The sequence below is a fragment of the Anomaloglossus baeobatrachus genome, chromosome 9 (assembly GCF_048569485.1).
Source record: "Anomaloglossus baeobatrachus isolate aAnoBae1 chromosome 9, aAnoBae1.hap1, whole genome shotgun sequence".
In the NCBI taxonomy this organism is placed as follows: domain Eukaryota; kingdom Metazoa; phylum Chordata; class Amphibia; order Anura; family Aromobatidae; genus Anomaloglossus; species Anomaloglossus baeobatrachus.
Window position 1 is genome coordinate 191,263,722 of NC_134361.1, and position 19,403 is coordinate 191,283,124.

At 50.9% G+C, this 19,403-nt stretch overlaps 1 protein-coding gene across 3 annotated transcripts in view; it reads left to right on the top strand.

Annotated features, from left to right (window-relative positions):
• The window catches only part of RABEPK (Rab9 effector protein with kelch motifs), a 71,186-nt gene that overhangs the window by 16,979 nt on the left and 34,804 nt on the right, over nucleotides 1–19,403 (top strand). For all 3 annotated transcript variants that reach the window (XM_075324145.1, XM_075324144.1, XM_075324146.1), the window contains exons 3-4: nucleotides 6,226–6,383; nucleotides 10,382–10,534. In XM_075324145.1, the coding sequence (XP_075180260.1) occupies nucleotides 6,226–6,383; nucleotides 10,382–10,534 (311 nt within the window). The remainder of the gene's footprint in view (nucleotides 1–6,225; nucleotides 6,384–10,381; nucleotides 10,535–19,403) is intronic.

The following is a 19,403-nucleotide window of genomic DNA, read 5'->3' on the forward strand; positions in this document are numbered from 1 at the left end:
CTCTAGTCTTTGCTTTTTCTAAATGGTCCATAGGATACAAGGAAGCCCATTTCTTTGTCACTCCATTGGGAGACCCAGACAATTGGGTGTATAGCTTCTGCCTCCGGAGGTCACACAAAGCATTACACTTAAAAGTGTAAACCCCTCCCCTCTGCCTATACACCCTCCCGTGCATCACGGGCTCCTCAGTTTTATTGCTTTGTGGAAGGAGGCACACATCCACGCAAGCTCCACATTTTAGTCAGCAGCAGCTGCTGACTATATCGGATGGAAGAAAAGTGGGCCCATACAGGGCCCCCAGCATGCTCCCTTCTCACCCCACTCGGGTCGGCGGTGCTGTTAAGGTTGAGGTACCCATTGTGGGTACACAGGCAGGAGCCACATGCTGTTTTCCTTCCCCATCCCTTAGGGGCTCTGGGTGAAGTGGGATCCTAACCGGTCACCAGGCGCTGGGACCGCGCTCCCTCCGCAGCCCCTGGGGGAATCTGCTGGACAGGAGCCGGGTATCATCAGGGACAAGGCCCTGCTCCTCTGAGGTACTCTGTGTCCCCTTGGGGACGGCGCATAGTGCGCCTGGGTAATAGACACTGCAGCAGCTGCTGGGTGTGTTAGTGCGCCGGGACTACCGCGCTGGCCGCGCTTGTTTGCCGGCCGCGCTTATAACTTTAGTCCCCGGCTTTTGCGGCCTAGTGCCGCATATTCCCGCCCCCGGGCCTGCCAGTCAGGGGTAAGGGCGGGACGCTGCGCTGGACGTCAGCGCTGAGGGCAGGAGCATACTTTGTATCCTCCTCCCCCCTCACTGAGCACCGTGGGGCACCAGATTCCCGCACTTTTACAGGCACGCCCACGGCCCCCTCCTCCTCTCTGAACGCCGGCAGCCATTGCTACAAGACGCTGGAGAACTTCAGAGGGGAGACAACTGAGCTCCACAGCTCTGGGAGGCCCAGGCAGGGATCTGGTGGTCACACAACCACTGGAGCGGTCGGTAAGCCACACCTGTTACTAGGTGCTGGTCCCCCTGGGTGCCGAACTGTATATTTATATGCTTATAGTGTATACATTTACTCTGTACGGCCTCACTGTTAGCGTTTGGCTATATACCCTCACTGATTATTCTAAGAGGAGAAACAGCATGTCGTCTGCAAAAAGCAAGGGTACCAAAGCACAGGCTTACTTTGCAACCTGTACCTCATGTGCGGCAATGCTTCCTGCAGGTTCCACCTACCCTCATTGTGTGCAATGCTCGGCCCCCGTGACACTCACTCAGCCGGAGTCTCAGCCACTGGTGGGACCCCCGGCCCAGGTGGAACCTCCGGCCCCCACTGTCCAGGTGACAGGGACAGAGTTTGCAGTATTTGCTGACAAACTTTCTGAGTCTATGGATAGATGGTCTGCTAAGATACTGGAAGCTTTGCAGTCCAGACCTGTAACACAGGCCCCGGGCACTGTTGATTCATTGCCCCCATGCCCCCCTAGATCGGAGCAGCAAAGAGCTCCTGGGTCAACTCATAGGTCCCAAGAGGAGGACTCCGACACGGACCGCAGTCCCAGACCGGATAAGCAGGCTCGCTGGGAGATTCCCTCGACTTCATCACACTGTTCAGGGTCTCAGCATGAGGATTCTCTGGAGGATGAAGCAGATGCGGCAGATCAGGACTCTGATCCTGACGCCGCGCTCAACCTTGATACGCCTGAAGGGGACGCCATAGTAAACGACCTTATAGCGTCAATCAATCAGGTGTTAGATCTTTCTCCTCCACCCCTTCCGATTGAGGAGTCAGCTTCTCAGCAGGAGAAATTTCATTTTAGGTTTCCCAAACGTACACGGAGTGCGTTTCTTGATCACTCCGACTTCAAAGACGCAGTCCAGAAGCACCGAGCATTTCCGGATAAGCGCTTTACTAAGCGACTTCATGACACACGTTATCCCTTCCCCCCTGACGTAGTCAAGGGTTGGGCCCAGTGTCCCAAGGTGGATCCTCCAGTCTCTAGACTGGCGGCCAGATCCATAGTTGCAGTGGCAGATGGTGCATCACTCAAGGATGCCACTGACAGGCAGATAGAGCTCCTGATGAAATCCATCGATGAGGCTATCGGCGCGTCCTTTGCTCCGGCATTTTCTGCCGTATGGGCACTACAAGCTATCTCAGCTTGTCAGTCTGAGATTAATACACTCACACGAGCCGCGACTCCGCAGGTTGTGTCATTAACCTCTCAGGCGTCGGCGTTTGCGTCCTACGCCATGAATGCGGTACTAGACTCTGCGAGCCGTACAGCGGTAGCATCCGCCAATTCAGTGGCAGTCCGCAGGGCCATGTGGCTACGTGAATGGAAGGCAGACTCTGCTTCCAAGAAGTTTTTAACCGGTTTGCCGTTTTCTGGCGACCGCCTGTTTGGCGAGCAATTGGATGAAATCATTAAACAATCCAAGGGTAAGGACTCGTCCTTACCCCAGTCCAAACCTAACAGACCTCAACAACGGAAGGTACAATCGAGGTTTCGGTCCTTTCGGCCCTCAGGCAGGTCTCAATTCTCCTCGTCCAACAGGCCTCAAAAGGATCAGAGGAACTCTGATTCATGGCGGTCTAAGGCACGTCCTAAAAAGACCGCCGGAGGAACCGCTCCCAAAGCGGCCTCCTCATGACTTGCGGACTCCCCAAACCGCATCCTCGGTCGGTGGCAGGCTCTCCCGCTTTTGCGATGCCTGGTTCCCACATGTCCAAGACCGATGGGTGAGAGACATTCTGTCTCACGGTTACAGGATAGAGTTCAATTCTCGTCCTCCGATTCGTTTCTTCAGAACATCTCCGCCCCCCGAGCGAGCCGATGCTCTTCTTCAGGCGGTGAACTCTCTGAAGGCAGAAGGAGTAGTTATCCCCGTTCCCCTTCAGCAATGGGGTCACGGTTTTTACTCCAACTTGTTTGTCGTACCAAAAAAGGACGGATCTTTCCGTCCCGTCCTGGACCTCAAACTGCTCAACAAACACGTAAAAACCAGACGATTCCGGATGGAATCTCTCCGCTCCGTCATCGCCTCGATGTCCCAAGGAGACTTCCTAGCCTCAATCGACATCAAGGATGCTTATCTCCACGTGCCGATTGCACCAGAGCATCAGCGCTTCCTGCGTTTCGCCATCGGGGACGAACACCTTCAGTTCGTGGCATTGCCTTTCGGCCTGGCAACAGCCCCACGGGTCTTCACCAAGGTCATGGCAACAGTGGTTGCAGTCCTACACTCTCAGGGACACTCAGTGATCCCTTACTTGGACGATCTTCTTGTCAAGGCCCCCTCTCGGGTGGCATGCCAACACAGCCTGAACATTGCTCTGGAGACACTCCAGAGGTTCGGGTGGATCATCAATTTCCCAAAGTCAAAACTGACACCGACACAATCGCTGACATATCTCGGGATGGAGTTCCACACTCTCCCAGCGATAGTGAAACTTCCGCTGGACAAACAACGATCACTACAGACAGGGGTGCGATCTCTCCTCCGAGCCCAGTCGCACCCCTTGAGACGCCTCATGCACTTCCTAGGGAAGATGGTGGCAGCAATGGAGGCAGTTCCATTTGCACAGTTTCATCTGCGTCCTCTTCAATGGGACATTCTCCGCAAATGGGACAGGAAATCGACGTCCCTCGACAGGAACGTCTCCCTTTCTCGGGCAGCCATGGCATCCCTTCAGTGGTGGCTTCTTCCCACTTCTTTGTCGAAGGGGAAATCCTTCCTGCCCCCATCCTGGGCTGTGGTCACGACGGACGCGAGTCTGTCAGGGTGGGGAGCGGTCTTCCTCCACCACAGGGCTCAGGGTACCTGGACTCAGCCAGAGTCCTCCCTTCAGATCAATGTTCTGGAGATAAGGGCAGTGTATCTAGCCCTGAAGGCGTTCCAGCCTTGGCTGGAAGGCAGGCAGATCCGAATTCAGTCGGACAACGCCACGGCGGTGGCATACATCAACCACCAAGGCGGCACGCGCAGTCGGCAAGCCTTCCAGGAAGTGCGGCGGATTCTGCTGTGGGTGGAAACCACAGCCTCCACCATCTCCGCAGTACACATCCCGGGCGTGGAAAACTGGGAAGCGGACTTTCTCAGTCGCCAGGGCATGGACGCAGGGGAATGGTCTCTTCACCCGGACGTGTTTCAAGAGATCTGTTGCCGCTGGGGGAAGCCGGACGTCGACCTAATGGCGTCCCGGCACAACAACAAGGTCCTGGCATTCATGGCACGGTCTCAAGATCACAGAGCTCTGGCGGCAGACGCCTTAGTTCAGGATTGGTCGCAGTTTCAACTGCCTTATGTCTTTCCTCCTCTGGCACTGCTGCCCAGAGTGTTACGCAAGATCAGGTCCGACTGCCGCCGCGCCCTCCTCGTCGCCCCAGACTGGCCAAGGAGGTCGTTGTACCCGGATCTGTGGCATCTCACGGTGGGTCAACCGTGGGCACTACCAGACCGACCAGACTTGCTGTCTCAAGGGCCATTTTTCCATCTGAATTCTGCGGCCCTCAACCTGACTGTGTGGCCATTGAGTCCTGGATCCTAGCGTCTTCAGGTTTATCTCAAGAGGTCATTGCCACTATGAGACAGGCCAGGAAACCAACGTCAGCCAAGATCTACCACAGGACGTGGAGGATCTTCTTATCTTGGTGCTCTGATCAAGGTTTTATTCCATGGCCATTTGCCTTGCCCACTTTTCTGTCTTTCCTTCAATCTAAAATGGAAAAGGGGCTGTCCCTCGGCTCTCTTAAGGGACAAGTCTCGGCGCTCTCTGTATTTTTTCAAAAGCGTCTAGCAAGGCTTCCGCAAGTACGCACGTTCCTGCAGGGGGTTTGCCACATAGTCCCCCCTTACAAGCGCCCGCTAGAACCCTGGGATCTGAACAGGGTGCTAATGACTCTTCAGAAACCACCTTTCGAGCCAATGAGAGATATTTCTCTTTCTCGCCTCTCGCAGAAGGTGGTCTTCCTAGTGGCAGTCACATCACTTCGCAGAGTGTCTGAGCTAGCTGCACTGTCATGCAAAGCTCCCTTCCTGGTGTTTCACCAGGACAAGGTGGTTCTGCGTCCGGTTCCGGAATTTCTCCCGAAGGTGGTATCCCCTTTTCATCTCAATCAGGATATCTCCTTACCTTCTTTTTGTCCTCATCCAGTTCACCAATGTGAAAAGGATTTGCACTCGTTAGATCTTGTGAGAGCACTCCGGCTCTACATTTCTCATACGGCGCCCCTGCGCCGCTCGGATGCGCTCTTTGTCCTTGTCGCTGGCCAGCGTAAAGGGTCGCAGGCTTCCAAGTCAACCTTGGCTCGGTGGATCAAGGAACCAATTCTTGAAGCCTACCGTTCTTCTGGCCTTCCGGTCCCTTCAGGACTGAAAGCCCATTCTACCAGAGCCGTGGGTGCGTCCTGGGCATTGCGGCACCAGGCTACGGCTCAGCAGGTGTGTCAGGCGGCTACCTGGTCTAGTCTGCACACTTTCACGAAACACTATCAGGTGCATACCTATGCTTCGGCGGATGCCAGCCTAGGTAGGCAGGTCCTTCAGGCGGCGGTTGCCCACCTGTAGGAAGGGGCCGTCTTTCGGCTCTATTACTGGGGTATTCTTTACCCACCCAGGGACTGCTTTTGGACGTCCCAATTGTCTGGGTCTCCCAATGGAGCGACAAAGAAGAAGGGAATTTTGTTTACTTACCGTAAATTCCTTTTCTTCTAGCTCCAATTGGGAGACCCAGCACCCGCCCCTGTTCCCTTCGGGCTGTTGTTCTTTTGTGTACACATGTTGTTCATGTTGAATTGTTCTTTGGTTCATGCTTTAAGTTCTCCGAACATCCTTCGGATTGAATTTACCTTAGACCAATTTATAAGTTTCCTCCTTCCTGCTTTTGCACCAAAACTGAGGAGCCCGTGATGCACGGGAGGGTGTATAGGCAGAGGGGAGGGGTTTACACTTTTAAGTGTAATGCTTTGTGTGACCTCCGGAGGCATAAGCTATACACCCAATTGTCTGGGTCTCCCAATTGGAGCTAGAAGAAAAGGAATTTACGGTAAGTAAACAAAATTCCCTTCTTTGCCCCTCTGGCTGAAGTACTGCACCTTTCTATTTTTTCGGAGATTCTTATTAATATGTGGCTGACATATAAGTGCTTACAAATGACATCTGATCTTTTCAAGCAGTATGTTTCCTAGATCATAGAGGTGTCATAAGTCTCATTATTGGATATCTCTCTGCAGGTACGCTTTAACCCCTAGTGGAGAAGCTCCGGACCCTCGTGTTGGTCACACGTGTCTATATGTCCCTGCCATTGATGACCGAGGGAAGGGAAAAGTGGTCGTTGTTGGAGGGGCAGATCCCGGGTGCTGCTACTCTGACGTACACATTATAAATCTAGGTAAGGCGGTGACTACTGGTTAGTTACGGAAACATAATTCACTTGTTAACATATTTAATATTAACACTTATTATATATTATTATTAATATATCATAAGTGTTATTATATTATTTAACACTTATTAATATTTAACACTTAAAATTTAACCAATCGTTGTTGGTCGGACCATTGGACCCCCATTGATCCCTCTAGAGGTGGTCGATCATGTACAGTGCTGCTCCATTCATCCTTATGGAAGTGCTGACGACTAGCCGAGTGGAGCACTGAGTTATCTCTGGCGGTCCCAATAAGAATGAATAGAGGTACTCCTGATTGGCCCCTCTAGAGCCCTGGTTCTCGGGATCAGTGGGGGTCCCAGCAGTCAGATCCCCAGCGATCAGGAAGCTATTCCCTCTCCGACTAATAGGGCATTAACTTCCATGCTATAGAATACCCCTTTAAACACTGTTTCAATGATTGATTTGTGCAATTCTTCAGAATTTTCATCCTTATGGCAAAACTTACTGCACCATGTTTCTGTTAGGAGTGTGTCGCGTTCACAGGTTACATCTTGTCTTGGAGCGAATTTGCTCTCTGTTGATGATGAAAGGGTTAAGGACTTTTTGCCTGCTGGCTGAGATTACTCTTTGCATTTTGTCATCAGCCATTCCATTTCATATACCCACTCCTGACTTTACTCCATGCTGGTGATAGATTCTCTGTCCTGGCCACATTGAAGGAGCTCGTCTCTATACAGTGTGTCCACCCATATCCTGTCCACCGCCATTAACTTGAGAACGGCGGCAGCTATAGGCATAGAAGGGGTGTCTAGGTATAGTAAAGTAGCCATGCGCTACGCGATGAAACCACCTATAGCGCCACCTGGTGGAAAACAACGGAGTTAGCATTTTTATCTCGAAAACGGAACGAGATAGAGAAAAAAAGTGAATTAAAAAACTGTAGGGCATCATCAATTCAATACGAATCGACACCTTGCATACAAAAATGCTGTGATATGAAACCCTTGACCCCTCCCCCCCCCCCCCCCAAACCATTGAATGCTGGTCACGCATATGGAGCTCATTTAACTTTGATGCTCAAAGTGGCCCCCGTCAGCTGCAATGCACATCTGGACTGTGCACAGCATACTGTATCTTGCTGCACGTTGTGCAATATGGTAGGTGACACGTTTGCACAAGCATCTATGATACGTCGTTGTAGGTCCTGCAATGTTGGTGGAGGGGTCGCATACACCTGCTGTTTGATGCGACCTCACAGAAAGACGTCCAGTGGGGTCAGGTCAGGTGAGCGGAGGCCACTCCACGCGGCCACCAACCCGATAACTTGTAGGAAGGTCTCCATGAGGTATCGCTTCACGTCCGCAGCCTTGTGAGTTTTACACGTTCTAATCATAGCATTTCTGTATGCAAGGTGTGGATTCGTATTGAATTGATGATGCCCTGCAACTTTGTAACTCACTTTTTTTCTCTATCTCGTTCCCTTTTCGAGATAAAAATGCTAACTCCGTAGTTTTCCACCAGGTGGCGCTATAGGTGGTTTCATTGCGTAGCGCATGGCTTCTTTACTATACCTAGACACCACTTCTATGCCTATAGCTGCCGCCGTTCTCAAGTTAATGGCGGTGGACAGGATATGGGTGGACACACTGTATAGCCGCGTTGTCGTTTCTGTTGCAGCTGCAAAGTTTCCTGCTGAAGATACCAAGGAGTGCTTTTTGTTGTGTCTCTCCCCACCCGTTTGTCTTACCTTCCTCGTGATGTTTTATTGCAGTAGTGAGACTAGGGTCTCTCTGACCTACTCACTAGTCAGAGTAAGTTCAGGGTCAGCGAGGGCCTAGGCACGTGACGGCACATAATGGGAAGGATCCATCTAGGGACATTAGGGAGCTCAGGCATGAGTCACAGGTGAGTGTGAGGTGGTGACCCCTCTCCCTATCGCCAGGTTATTACATCTTCCCTGATTTTCCCTCTATGTTGAGCCGCTTGCCGGGCGTTCTGTCGTCTATTCGTCCATTCGTGACAGTTTCATTCATCTCATGGAGGTATTGTGTGTATCTATTCTCCATTTACATCTATAATGAATAGCAGCAGTTATGTTTGTGTTGATATCTGATATTTTGGACACAAGGCAATGTCCTTATGACAAGACAGAACCACAAGACTGGAAGTGTTGTCATGAGTACAGCTGAAATGCTCATATTGCTTATAATGCAATATATACGTACCCTAAAGGGACTTATAGGGAAAAATAACTTGAGTTTCCCTCCTTCTAATATTCCTATATATTATGCACATGCCTCTTGTATCAGTTGAACAGTATTTACAGTTAAGTCCAGAAATATTTGGACAGTGACACAATTTTGGCGAGTTGGGCTCTGCATGCCACCACATTGGATTTGAAATGAAACCTCTACAACAGAATTCAAGTGCAGATTGTAACGTTTAATTTGAAGGTTTGAACAAAAATATCTGATAGAAATTGTAGGAATTGTACACATTTCTTTACAAACACTCCACATTTTAGGAGGTCAAAAGTAATTGGACAAATAAACCAAACCCAAAAAAAACCTTTTTATTTTCAATATTTTGTTGCGAATCCTTTGGAGGCAATCACTGCCTTAAGTCTGGAACCCATGGACATCACCAAACACTGGGTTTCCTCCTTCTTAATGCTTTGCCAGGCCTTTACAGCCGCAGCCTTCAGGTCTTGCTTGTTTGTGAGTCTTTCCGTCTTAAGTCTGGATTTGAGCAAGTGAAATGCATGCTCAATTGGGTTAAGATCTGGTGATTGACTTGGCCATTGCAGAATGTTCCACTTTTTTGCACTCATGAACTCCTGGGTAGCTTTGGCTGTATGCTTGGGGTCATTGTCCATCTGTACTATGAAGCGCCGTCCGATCAACTGTGCGGCATTTGGCTGAATCTGGGCTGAAAGTATATCCCGGTACACTTCAGAATTCATCCGGCTACTCTTGTCTGCTGTTATGTCATCAATAAACACAAGTGACCCAGTGCCATTGAAAGCCATGCATGCCCATGCCATCACGTTGCCTCCACCATGTTTTACAGAGGATGTGGTGTGCCTTGGATCATGTGCCGTTCCCTTTCTTCTCCAAACTTTTTTCTTCCCATCATTCTGGTACAGGTTGATCTTGGTCTCATCTGTCCATAGAATACTTTTCCAGAACTGAGCTGGCTTCATGAGGTGTTTTTCAGCAAATTTAACTCTGGCCTGTCTATTTTTGGAATTGATGAATGGTTTGCATCTAGATGTGAACCCTTTGTATTTACTTTCATGGAGTCTTCTCTTTACTGTTGACTTAGAGACAGATACACCTACTTCACTGAGAGTGTTCTGGACTTCAGTTGATGTTGTGAATGGGTTCTTCTTCACCAAAGAAAGTATGCGGCGATCATCCACCACTGTTGTCATCCGTGGACGCCCAGGCCTTTTTGAGTTCCCAAGCTCACCAGTCAATTCCTTTTTTCTCAGAATGTACCCGACTGTTGATTTTGCTACTCCAAGCATGTCTGCTATCTCTCTGATGGATTTTTTTCTTTTTTTTTCAGCCTCAGGATGTTTTGCTTCACCTCAATTGAGAGTTCCTTAGACCGCATGTTGTCTGGTCACAGCAACAGCTTCCAAATGCAAAACCACACACCTGTAATCAACCCCAGACCTTTTAACTACTTCATTGATTACAGGTTAACGAGGGAGACGCCTTCAGAGTTAATTGCAGCCCTTAGAGTCCCTTGTCCAATTACTTTTGGTCCCTTGAAAAAGAGGAGGCTATGCATTACAGAGCTATGATTCCTAAACCCTTTCTCCGATTTGGATGTGAAAACTCTCATATTGCAGCTGGGAGTGTGCACTTTCAGCCCATATTATATATATAATTGTATTTTTGAACATGTTTTTGTAAACAGCTAAAATAACAAAACTTGTGTCACTGTCCAAATATTTCTGGACCTAACTGTACCTTTATTTTTATCTTTAGACACTTATGAATGGGATAACCCAGACTGGAAGGACCTGTTACCACGCTACGAGCACGCATGCTTCATATGTACCAGTGATCCCACCAGAATCTGGGTGTTTGGTGGCGCTGACCAAGCGGAGAACAGAAACAGTATTCAAGTAATAAGCCCAGGTGTGTATATTGTACACGTGTCCTGCCTCAACCTGTCTTTAAAGGGAACTTGTTACCAGATTTGTCCCCTATAAGCTGTGGCCACCGCCAGTGATCTCTTATATACAGCATTCTAGAATCTACAGTGCCTACAAGTAGTATTCAACCCCCTGCAGATTTAGCAGGTTTACACATTCGGAATTAACTTGGCATTGTGACATATGGACTGTAGATCAGCCTGGAAGTGTGAAATGCACTGCAGCAAAAAAGAATGTTATTTCTTTTTTTATTTTTTTTTTAAATTTTGAAAAGTTTATTCAGAGGGTCATTTATTATTCAACCCCTCAAACCACAAGAATTCTGTTTGCTTCCCCTAAAGTATTAAGAAGTTAACATGAGCTTCACATGTTTGGAGTAATTATCTTTTTCCAGCCTTTTCTGACTAATTAAGACCCTCCCCAAACTTGTGAACAGCACTCATACTTGGTCAACATGGAAAAGACAAAGGAGCATTCCAAGGCCATCAGAGACAAGATCGTGGAGGGTCACAAGGCTGGCAAGGGGTACAAAACCCTTTCCAAGGAGTTGGGCCTACCTGTCTCCACTGTTGGGAGCATCATCCGGAAGTGGAAGGCTTATGGAACTACTGTTAGCCTTCCACGGCCTGGACAGCCTTTGAAAGTTTCCACCCGTGCCGAGGCCAGGCTTGTCCGAAGAGTCAAGGCTAACCCAAGGACAACAAGGAAGGAGCTCCAGGAAGATCTCATGGCAGTGGGCACATTGGTTTCAGTCAATACCATAAGTACCGTACTCCACCGCAATGGTCTCCGTTCCAGACGAGCCCGTAAGGTACCTTTACTTTCAAAGCGTCATGTCAAGGCTCGTCTACAGTTTGCTCATGATCACTTGGAGGACTCTGAGACAGACTGGTTCAAGGTTCTCTGGTCTGATGAGACCAAGATCGAGATCTTTGGTGCCAACCACACACGTGACGTTTGGAGACTGGATGGCACTGCATACGACCCCAAGAATACCATCCCTACAGTCAAGCATGGTGGTGGCAGCATCATGCTGTGGGGCTGTTTCTCAGCCAAGGGGCCTGGCCATCTGGTCCGCATCCATGGGAAGATGGATAGCACGGCCTACCTGGAGATTTTGGCCAAGAACCTCCGCTCCTCCATCAAGGATCTTAAGATGGGTCGTCATTTCATCTTCCAACAACACAACGACCCAAAGCACACAGCCAAGAAAACCAAGGCCTGGTTCAAGAGGGAAAAAATCAAGGTGTTGCAGTGGCCTAGTCAGTCTCCTGACCTTAACCCAATTGAAAACTTGTGGAAGGAGCTCCAGATTAAAGTCCACATGAGACACCCAAAGAACCTAGATAACTTGGAGAAGATCTGCATGGAGGAGTGGGCCAAGATAACTCCAGAGACCTGTGCCGGCCTGATCAGGTCTTATAAAAGACGATTATTAGCTGTAATTGCAAACAAGGGTTATTCCACAAAATATTAAACCTAGGGGTTGAATAATAATTGACCCACACTTTTATGTTGAAAATTTATTAAAATTTAACTGAGCAACAAAACTTGTTGGTTTGTAAGATTTATGCATCTGTTAATAAATCCTGCTCTTGTTTGAAGTTTGCAGGCTCTAACTTATTTGCATCTTATCAAACCTGCTAAATCTGCAGGGGGTTGAATACTACTTGTAGGCACTGTGTATACATAAACTTCACCTCATCCAACATGACAACCAGCACAGCAAAGTCCTGCATACACTGAGGAGCTGATCATGTGACCCTCCTGACTCCTCCCCTCTATGTGACATCATCATAGATCCTGTAAGTACAGAGACAAATCCTGTTGTGTACAGGTGCCTGTCGGAGCGTGTCCCGGCCGCTGCCTCTCTGTGCCGGCGGCCGACTGCCTCTATGCAAGTGGGTGGGCGGCCGGCTGGTTGTGCGGACTGCGGTGGCTGTGCGGCAGATATCCTAGATGGTCTGTCTGCAGTCCGGGCTTAAAATGATGGCACCCGGAGTCAGCGCGTGTGCAGAATGGATGAGAACTCTATCTGTGCACGCGCCGCTCCAAGCGCCATTTCTTTGAAGCCCGGACTGCTGACAGAGCATCTGGGACACTCGCTGCACCAGCCTACTCCACCACACAATCACCGCCGTCGCCAGCACTGACCCGCTGTCAGCACTGACCCGCCTCCGCCACTGTCAGCACTGACCCGCCGCTGCTGCTCCCAGCACTGACTCGCCGCTGCTGCGTGCACTGACCTGCCACTGTGGCGAGCACTGACCTGCCGCCGCTGCAAGCACTGACCCGCTTCCAGCACAGCCTCTGCCTCCTGTGACCCCGCACCACCACCGCTGCCGCTGCAACACCGGAGTATAAGACGGACCCCATTTTTTTTTACTTTTTTTTTATCTCTAAATTTGGGGTGCATCTTATAATCCGGTGCGTCTTATAAAATTAAAAATACGGTACAGTTATTTTATTCACTGTAAGGCCTTGAAAGACCTTTGTGGGGGTGAGGGGCATTTTAACACGTTCATACGGTCTTCTTCTTTGTCGCTCCTAATTGGGAGACCCAGACAATTGGGTGTATAGCTACTGCCTCCGGAGGCCACACAAAGTACTACACTTAAAAGTGTAAGGCCCCTCCCCTTCTGGCTATACACCCCCCCGTGGGATCACGGGCTCCTCAGTTTTATGCTTTGTGCGAAGGAGGCCAGACATCCACGCATAGCTCCACTGTTTAGTCAGCAGCAGCTGCTGACTATGTCGGATGGAAGAAAAGAGGGCCCATACTAGGGCCCCCAGCATGCTCCCTTCTCACCCCACTTTCTGTCGGCGGTGTTTGTTAAGGTTGAGGTACCCATTGCGGGTACGGAGGCTGGAGCCCACATGCTGATTCCTTCCCTATCCCCATTAGGGCTCTGGGCGAAGTGGGACTTTACCGGTCTCCGGGCACTGAGGCCGTGCTCCATCCACAGCCCCTGGAGGTTCTGCTGGATACGGAGCGGAGTTTTCTCAGGGACAGGACCCTGCTCCATCAAGGTACTCCGTGTCCCCGTGCTTATCGCACGCACACTGCAGCATTGCTGGGTGTGTTAGTGCGCCGGGGTAAACAGCGCTGCTGCGCTGGTGCCGTTACTCACTACAGCTCTGCTGAGTGAGGTGACTTTGTACGATCGGCCGATCCGGCCGCTGGGGTCAGTGTTTACTGGTCGCGGCTGGGATTTGTGGTGCGCCGGGGACTTCCGCGCTGGCCGTGCATATATGACGGCCGCGCTAGATTACTACAGTCCCCGGCTTTTGCGGCCTAGTTCGTATCGTTCCCGCCCCCGGACCTGCCAGTCAGGAGGAGGGCGGGACGCTGTACAGTCCAGCAGCGTTAAGAGCTGGAGTCTGTTTTACATACTCCAGCCCTCACACTAGGCACAGGGGGACGCAGTTTCCCGCTCTTTTGTTTAGGACGCCCACGGTCCGCCCCTCTTCACAGGACGCCGGCAGCCATTCCTGCCTGCACGCTGAGCTGCAGAGGGGAGGCTGGGAGACTCAGACAAGGGATTCTACGACCTCACACCCGCTTTTCAGCGGGCGGTAAGCAGCCCTCAAGGGCTCTCCCCCACTTGTGCCATAGTGTACTTGTATTTTGTGCTGGCAATACTTTGCACTGTACAGTCGCTGGTGGTTTTCTGCTATATACCCTCCTTAGATTTCTCAAGGAGATAACAGCATGTCGTCCGCAAAAAGCAAAAGTGCCAAGGCACGGACTTTATATGCTGCTTGTACCGCATGTGGGGCTACTCTACCGGCAGGTTCCACTGACCCCCATTGTGTGCAGTGCTCGGCCCCCGTGGCAATTGCTCAGCCGGGGCCGCTGCTAGAGGTGACCCAGGGAGAACCACCTGTAAATGCTGTCCAGGTGACATGGACGGAGTTTGCAGCTTTTGCTGACAGATTGTCTATGACTATGTCTAAAATTCTTGAAACATTGCAGTCTAGACCAGTAACTCAGACCATGGGCACTGTTGATCCATTGCCCCCTGGTCCCCCTCAGCTGGACCACTTCCTAGCTCCGGGGGTGTCACATGCACCCCAGGGTGACGGCTCTGACTCGGACGACAGTCCCAGACAACCTAAGCGGGCTCGCTATGAGCGACCCTCAACTTCACCACACTGGTCAGGGTCCCAGCGGGACGACTCTCTGTGTGATGAGGCGGATGTAACTGATCAGGAGTCTGATGCTGGGGCCGCTCTCAATCTAGATACCCCGGATGGTGACGCCATAGTGAATGATCTTATAGCGTCCATCAATAGGATGTTAGATATTTCTCCACCAGCTCCTCTTGCGGAGGAGGCAGCTTCACAGCAGGAGAAATTCCATTTCAGGTATCCCAAGCGTAAATTAAGCACGTTTCTGGACCACTCTGACTTTAGAGACGCAATCCAGAAACACCACGCTTATCCAGATAAGCGTTTTTCCAAACGGCTTAAAGATACACGCTATCCTTTTCCCCCTGACGTGGTCAAGGGCTGGACACAGTGTCCCAAGGTGGACCCTCCAATCTCCAGGCTTGCAGCCAGATCTCTAGTTGCAGTGGAAGATGGGGCGGCACTTAAAGATGCCACTGACAGACAGATGGAGCTCTGGTTAAAATCCATCTATGAAGCTATTGGAGCGTCGTTGGCGCCAGCATTCGCAGCCGTATGGGCACTCCAAGCTATTTCAGCTGGGCTTACACAGGTCGACTCGGTCACACGTACATCTGCTCCGCAGGTGGCACCCTTGACCTCTCAAATGTCTGCATTCGCGTCTTACGCGATTAATGCTGTCCTAGACTCTACGAGCCGTACGGCGGTGGCGTCAGCCAACTCTGTGGTTTTACGCAGAGCCCTGTGGTTGAGAGAATGGAAGGCAGATTCTTCTTCCAAGAAGTGCTTAACCAGTTTGCCTTTTTCTCGTGACCGATTGTTTGGTGAGCGTTTGGATGAAATCATTAAACACTCCAAGGGTAAGGATTCATCCTTACCTCAGCCCAGACAAAACAAACCTCAACAGAGGAGGGGACAGTCTGATTTCGGTCCTTTCGAGGCTCAGGCAGGTCCCAATTCTACTCGTCCAAAAGGAATCAAAAGGATCAGAGGGGCTCAGATTCTTGGCGGACTCAATCACGCCCAAAAAAGCCAGCCGGAAGAACCGTTACCAAGACGGCTTCCTCATGACTCTCAGCCTCCTCTCTCCGCATCCTCGGTCGGTGGCAGGCTCTCCCGCTTTGGCGACATTTGGTTGTCACAGGTCAAAGACCGTTGGGTGAGAGACATTCTGTCTCACGGGTACAGGATAGAGTTCTGCTCTCGTCCTCCAACTCGCTTCTTCAGAACTTCCCCACCGCCCGACCGAGCCGATGCTCTGCTGCAAGCGGTGTCCGCTCTAAAGGCGGAAGGAGTGGTGACTTCTGTTCCTCTTCAGGAACAAGGTCACGGTTTTTACTCCAATTTGTTTGTGGTGCCAAAGAAAGACGGGTCGTTCCGTCCCGTCCTGGATCTAAAGCTGCTCAACAAACACGTAAAAACCAGGAGGTTCCGGATGGAATCTCTCCGCTCCGTTATCGCCTCAATGTCTCAAGGAGATTTCCTAGCATCAATAGACATCAAGGATGCTTATCTCCACGTGCCAATTGCGCCAGAGCATCAGCGTTTTCTACGCTTCGTTATAGGAAGCGAACACCTGCAGTTCGTAGCTCTACCTTTCGGGCTGGCGACAGCCCCTCGGGTCTTCACCAAGGTCATGGCAGCAGTAGTAGCAGTCCTGCACTCGCAAGGTCACTCCGTGATCCCGTATTTGGACGATCTACTTATCAAGGCACCCTCTCAAGAGGCATGCCAACACAGCCTGAACGTGGCACTGAAGACTCTCCAGAGTTTCGGGTGGATTATCAACTTTTCAAAGTCAAATCTAACCCCGACCCAATCACTAACATATCTTGGCATGGAGTTTCATACTCTCTCAGCGATAGTGAGACTTCCACTGGACAAACAGTGCTCGCTACAGATAGGGGTGCAATCTCTCCTTCAGGGCCAGTCGCACCCCTTGAGGCGCCTCATGCACTTCATAGGGAAGATGGTAGCAGCAATGGAAGCAGTTCCTTTTGCGCAGTTTCATCTGCGTCCACTACAATGGGACATTCTCCGCCAATGGGACGGGAAGTCGACGTCCCTCGACAGGGAGGTCTCCCTCTCTCAGGCAGCCAAGGAATCTCTCCGGTGGTGGCTTCTTCCCACCTCATTGTCAAAAGGAAAGTCGTTCCTACCCCCATCCTGGGCGGTGGTCACGACAGATGCGAGTCTATCAGGGTGGGGAGCAGTTTTTCTCCACCACAGGGCTCAGGGTACGTGGACTCGGAAAGAGTCCACCCTTCAGATCAAGGTTCTGGAGATCAGAGCAGTCTACCTTGCCCTACAAGCCTTCCAACAGTGGCTGGAAGGCAAGCAGATCCGAATTCAGTCGGACAACTCCACAGCGGTGGCATGCATCAACCACCAAGGGGGAACACGCAGTCGGCAAGCCTTCCAGGAAGTCCGGCGGATTCTGACGTGGGTGGAAGACACGGCATCCACCATATCCGCCGTTCACATCCCAGGCGTAGAAAACTGGGAAGCAGACTTTCTCAGTCGCCAGGGCATGGACGCAGGGGAATGGTCCCTTCACCCGGACGTGTTTCAGGAGATCTGTCGCCGCTGGGGGATGCCGGACGTCGACCTGATGGCGTCACGGCACAACAACAAGGTCCCGGTTTTCATGGCACGGTCTCACGATCACCGAGCTCTGGCGGCAGACGCCTTAGTTCAAGATTGGTCGCAGTTCCGGCTACCGTATGTGTTCCCACCTCTGGCATTGTTGCCCAGAGTGCTCCGCAAAATCAGGTCCGACTGCCGCCGCGCCATTCTCGTCGCTCCAGACTGGCCAAGGAGGTCGTGGTACCCGGATCTGTGGCACCTCACGGTAGGCCATCCGTGGGCACTACCAGACCGTCCAGACTTGCTGTCTCAAGGGCCGTTTTTCCATCTGAATTCTGCGGCCCTGAACCTGACTGTGTGGCCATTGAGTCCTGGATCCTAGCGGCCTCAGGTTTATCTCATGAAGTGGTTGCCACCATGAGACAGGCTAGGAAACCATCCTCCGCCAAGATCTACCACAGGACGTGGAGGATATTCCTATCTTGGTGCTCTGCTCAGGGAGTTTCTCCCTGGCCTTTTGCATTGCCTACTTTTCTTTCCTTCCTGCAGTCTGGGTTGGAAAAAGGTTTGTCGCTTGGCTCCCTTAAGGGTCAAGTCTCCGCGCTATCCGTATTTTTTCAGAAACGCCTGGCGCGACTTCCTCAGGTACGCACGTTCCTGCAAGGGGTTTGTCATATCGTCCCCCCTTACAAGCGGCCATTGGAGCCCTGGGACCTGAACAAGGTTCTAATTGCTCTCCAAAAGCCGCCTTTCGAGCCTATGAAGGAGGTTTCCCTTTCTCGTCTTTCACAGAAAGTGGCCTTTCTAGTGGCGGTCACGTCTCTTCGGAGAGTGTCCGAGCTGGCGGCGTTATCATGCAGATCTCCATTCCTGGTGTTTCACCAAGACAAGGTAGTTCTGCGTCCAATTCCAGAATTTCTTCCCAAGGTGGTATCTTCCTTTCATCTCAATCAAGATATCACTTTACCGTCTTTGTGTCCGCATCCAGTTCACCAATTTGAAAAAGGTTTGCATTTATTGGATCTGGTGAGAGCACTCAGGATCTACATTTCCCGCACGGCGCCTCTGCGCCGCTCGGATGCACTCTTTGTCCTTGTCGCTGGTCAGCGTAAAGGGTCGCAAGCTTCCAAATCCACCCTTGCGCGTTGGATCAAGGAACCAATTCTTCACACCTACCGTTCTGCTGGGCTTCCGATTCCATCAGGACTGAAAGCCCATTCTACCAGAGCCGTGGGTGCGTCCTGGGCATTACGGCACCAGGCTACGGCTCAGCAGGTGTGCCAGGCGGCTACCTGGTCGAGTCTGCACACTTTTACCAAGCATTATCAGGTGCATACCTACGCTTCGGCGGATGCCGGCCTAGGTAGACAAGTCCTTCAGGCGGCGGTGGCTCACCTGTAGGAAAGGGCTGTTTGACGGCCCTATCACGAGGTATTCTTTTACCCACCCAGGGACTGCTTTTGGACGTCCCAATTGTCTGGGTCTCCCAATTAGGAGCGACAAAGAAGAAGGGAATTTTGTTTACTTACCGTAAATTCCTTTTCTTCTAGCTCCAATTGGGAGACCCAGCACCCGCCCTGTTTTCTTAGGAAATTTGTTTTTTTCGGGTGCACATGTTGTTCATGTTGAACAGTTCAGTTCTCCGAGGTTGTTTCTCGGGTTGAATTTGTATTTAAAACAGTTATTGGCTTTCCTCCTTCTTGCTTTTGCACTAAAACTGAGGAGCCCGTGATCCCACGGGGGGGTGTATAGCCAGAAGGGGAGGGGCCTTACACTTTTAAGTGTAGTACTTTGTGTGGCCTCCGGAGGCAGTAGCTATACACCCAATTGTCTGGGTCTCCCAATTGGAGCTAGAAGAAAAGGAATTTACGGTAAGTAAACAAAATTCCCTTCTTTATGCTGATTTTTCCCTGTAGTTGAGGCAAGGGCTGGTATATAAGTCCCAGTTACAAGGAAAATACAGCCTCTTGGCTGCATAGCAAAGCTTTGTGGCTTTCATAGGTTTGACATGTTCACTGGGTTCGGAGAAGAAAGTAGGGTAAGTGATCCTTATCCTTATACACAGTGGTAGTTCAGAGACATAGCAGGTAAACATGGTAATAAACCATGCATATCTTCTTTATGGGGGGATTCTG